The sequence below is a fragment of the Chaetura pelagica genome, unplaced genomic scaffold, assembly GCF_000747805.2.
Source record: "Chaetura pelagica isolate M959 unplaced genomic scaffold, ChaPel_1.0 scaffold1263, whole genome shotgun sequence".
In the NCBI taxonomy this organism is placed as follows: domain Eukaryota; kingdom Metazoa; phylum Chordata; class Aves; order Apodiformes; family Apodidae; genus Chaetura; species Chaetura pelagica.
The window spans coordinates 1,882-5,009 of record NW_009952827.1 but is presented as its reverse complement, the minus strand read 5'-3'; the positions used below and the strand labels follow the sequence as shown (position 1 = coordinate 5,009).

The following is a 3,128-nucleotide window of genomic DNA, read 5'->3' as shown; positions in this document are numbered from 1 at the left end:
TGGGTTTGCTCTCCAAGCTCTCCTGGAGGTTTCAGGTTATGTCTTGATGGGGTTTGAGGTGGGACAAGCCTTGGGTTTGGGCTCCAAACTGTCTTGGTGGTCACAGGCTGTGGATTGATGGGGTTTGAGGTGGGACAAGCCCTGGGTTTGACCTCCAACATCTGCTGGTGGTCACAGGCTGTGGATTGATGGAGTTTGAGGTGGGACAAGCCCTGGCTTTGGGCTCCAAGCCCTCCTGGTGGGGTTTGAGGTGGGACAAGCCCCGGGTCTGCCCTCCCAGCCCCCCCGGTGTTGCAGGCTATGGCTTCGTGGAGTTCCTGAGCGAGGAGGACGCTGACTACGCCATCAAGATCATGAACATGATCAAACTCTACGGGAAACCCATCCGGGTCAACAAAGCCTCGGCCCACAACAAGAACCTGGACGTGGGGGCCAACATCTTCATCGGCAACCTGGACCCGGAGATCGACGAGAAGCTGCTCTACGACACGTTCAGCGCCTTCGGGGTGATCCTGCAGACCCCCAAGATCATGAGGGACCCGGACACGGGGAACTCCAAGGGTTACGCCTTCATCAACTTCGCCAGCTTCGACGCGTCGGACGCGGCCATCGAGGCCATGAACGGGCAGTACCTGTGCAACCGCCCCATCACCGTGTCCTACGCCTTCAAGAAGGACTCCAAGGGGGAACGACACGGCTCGGCGGCCGAGAGGCTCCTGGCAGCTCAGAACCCCCTGTCCCAGGCTGACCGGCCCCACCAGCTCTTTGCAGATGCTCCTCCACCTCCTTCCGTCCCCACCCCCGTCGTCACCGCCTTGGGACCCGGGGTCACCCCGCCCGGTGGGTGGATTTGGGGGTGTAGGGGGGGTTGGAGGGGGATTTGACACCGGTCAGTGCCACCCCCTGCGTGGGCAGGGGCACCTCCCACCAGCCCAGGCTGCTCCAAGCCCCACTGGGGATCCTTGAATCCTCCCAGGGATGGAGCAGCCACCTTGAAGATCATCTAGTGGATCATCTGGGTGGTCTTGAAGGTCCCTTCCAACCCAAACCATTCCATGAGCTAAAGATCATCTAGACCCACCCCCTGCATGGGCAGGGCCACCTCCCACCAGCCCAGGCTGCTCCAAGTCCCACTGGGGATCCTTGAATCCTCCCATGGATGGAGCAGTCACCTTGAGGATCATTGAATGGATCATCTGGGTGGTCTTGAAGGTCCCTTCCCACCTAAACCATTCCATGATCTAAAGATCATCCAGATCCACCCCCCTGCATGGGCAGGGACACCTCCCAGCAGCCCAGGTTGCTCCAAGTCCCACTGGGGATCCTTGAATCCTCCCATGGATGGAGCAGCCACCTTGAGGATCATTGAATGGATCATCTGGGTGGTCTTTTTAAAGTCCCTTCCAACCCAAACCATTCCATGACCTCATGCCCATCCAGTCCCACTCCCTGCATGGAAAACCATGGGATGGGTTGGAGGGACCTTCAAGCTCATCTAGATCCCACCCCCTGCATGGGCAGGGACACCTCCCACCCAAGTTGTTCCAAACCCCACATGAGATCCTTGGGCACTTCCAGAGATGGAGCAGCCACCTTGAAGATCATTGAATGGATCATCTGGGTGATCTTTTAAAGTCCCTTCCAACCCAAACCATTCCATGAGCTAAAGATCATCCAGATCCAGCCATGGGCAGGGACACCTCCCAGCAGCCCAGGCTGCTCCAAGCCCCATCCAACCTGCCCTTCAACACCCCCAGGGATGGGGCAGCCACAGCTTCCCTGGCCAACCTGGCCCAGGCTCTCCCCACCCTCACACTCCACAATCCCCTCCCCAGATCCCACCTCCATCTCCCTTATTCCCTTTCATTCCCTCCTTCCCCTTCCCCAAAAAACCTCCCAATTCCCCCAGTCCCCTCAATCCCAGTTTCCCCCTTATCCCAATCACCTCAGCTATGATGATTTGTTGCCCTTTTCCTGGGATATTTCACCCAATTCCCTCTTTTCTCTCTCTCTTCCCAGGTCTCCCCCCTCCGGGCTCCTTCCCGCCTCCGGTGCCACCCCCAGGAGCTCTGCCGGGATTCAGCCCCTCCTCCTTCTTCCCTGAGGTTCCTCTTCCATAAAATGGGGGGGGGAATGGGGGGAAAATGGAGATTCAGCTCCTCCTCCTTCTGCCCTGAGGTTCCTTCTCTGGAAAATGGGGATTCAGCCCCTTCTTCTTCTGCCCTGAGGTTCCTTCTCTGGAAAATGGGGATTCAGCTCCTTGTCCTCATTCCCTGAGGTTCCTCTTCCATAAAATGGGGGGGGGGGATGGGGGGAAAATGGGGATTCAGCTCCTCCTCCTTCTTCCCTGAGGTTCTTCCTCTGGAAAATGGAGGGGAAATGGGGGAAAATGGGGATTCAGCCCCTTCTTCCCTGAGATTCCTTCTCTGGAAAATGGGGATTCAGGTCCTCTGTGTTCCCTGAGGTTCCTCTTCCAGGGAATGGGGGGAAAATGGGGATTCAGCTCCTCCTCCTTCTGCCCTGAGGTTCCTTCTCTGGAAAATGGGGATTCAGCTCCTTGTCCTCATTCCCTGAGGTTCCTCTTCCATAAAATGGGGGGAAAATGAGGATTCAGCCCCTTCTCCTTCTGCCCTGAGCTTCCTCCTCTGGGAAGTGGGAGGAGGATGGGGATCCAGCAGAGCAGGAGCAGGGGAGCAACAGCCTCTCCAGCCTCTCCAGCCAGGATCTGTTTTCCAGGGCAAAAAAAGCAGGGAAAATTGCCATTTCATGAATGTTCTTGTTTATTCCTGGTTGGTTTTTCCCCTGGCTGCTGAGGGGGCTCTGGCTCTGCCCCTGACCAGATTGTCCCTGGATTTACAGGGGCCAATTACCCCTGGCAGAGGAATTCCCAGGAGAGGATCATCTGGGCTTGTCGACTGGTTTTAAAGGGATAAAGGGAGGGAATTAAGGGGGAAATAAGTGGATTTGGAGGGATCCAAACAGCCAAGTCTTGGGCTGGGGGGTGGAATTTCTCTCCCCACCCCAGTCACATATTTTCCCCCCTCCTCCCTGCAATCCAGGCAGGATTCCCTTCCCTTTTAGGAGCAGAATTCCCTCCATCCCTTCCTCCTTTAACCCTTTCTTCTCTC

General features: G+C 56.8%; 1 protein-coding gene across 1 annotated transcript in view; it reads left to right on the top strand.

Annotated features, from left to right (window-relative positions):
• Window positions 1–188: 188 nt before the first annotated feature.
• The window catches only part of SF3B4 (splicing factor 3b, subunit 4, 49kDa), a gene marked incomplete at its 3' end in the record, with an annotated part of 3,146 nt that continues 206 nt past the window's right edge, over window positions 189–3,128 (top strand). The window contains exons 1-3 of the mRNA XM_009995147.1: window positions 189–840; window positions 2,020–2,105; window positions 2,841–2,910. Coding sequence (XP_009993449.1) covers window positions 189–840; window positions 2,020–2,105; window positions 2,841–2,910 — 808 coding nt within the window. The remainder of the gene's footprint in view (window positions 841–2,019; window positions 2,106–2,840; window positions 2,911–3,128) is intronic.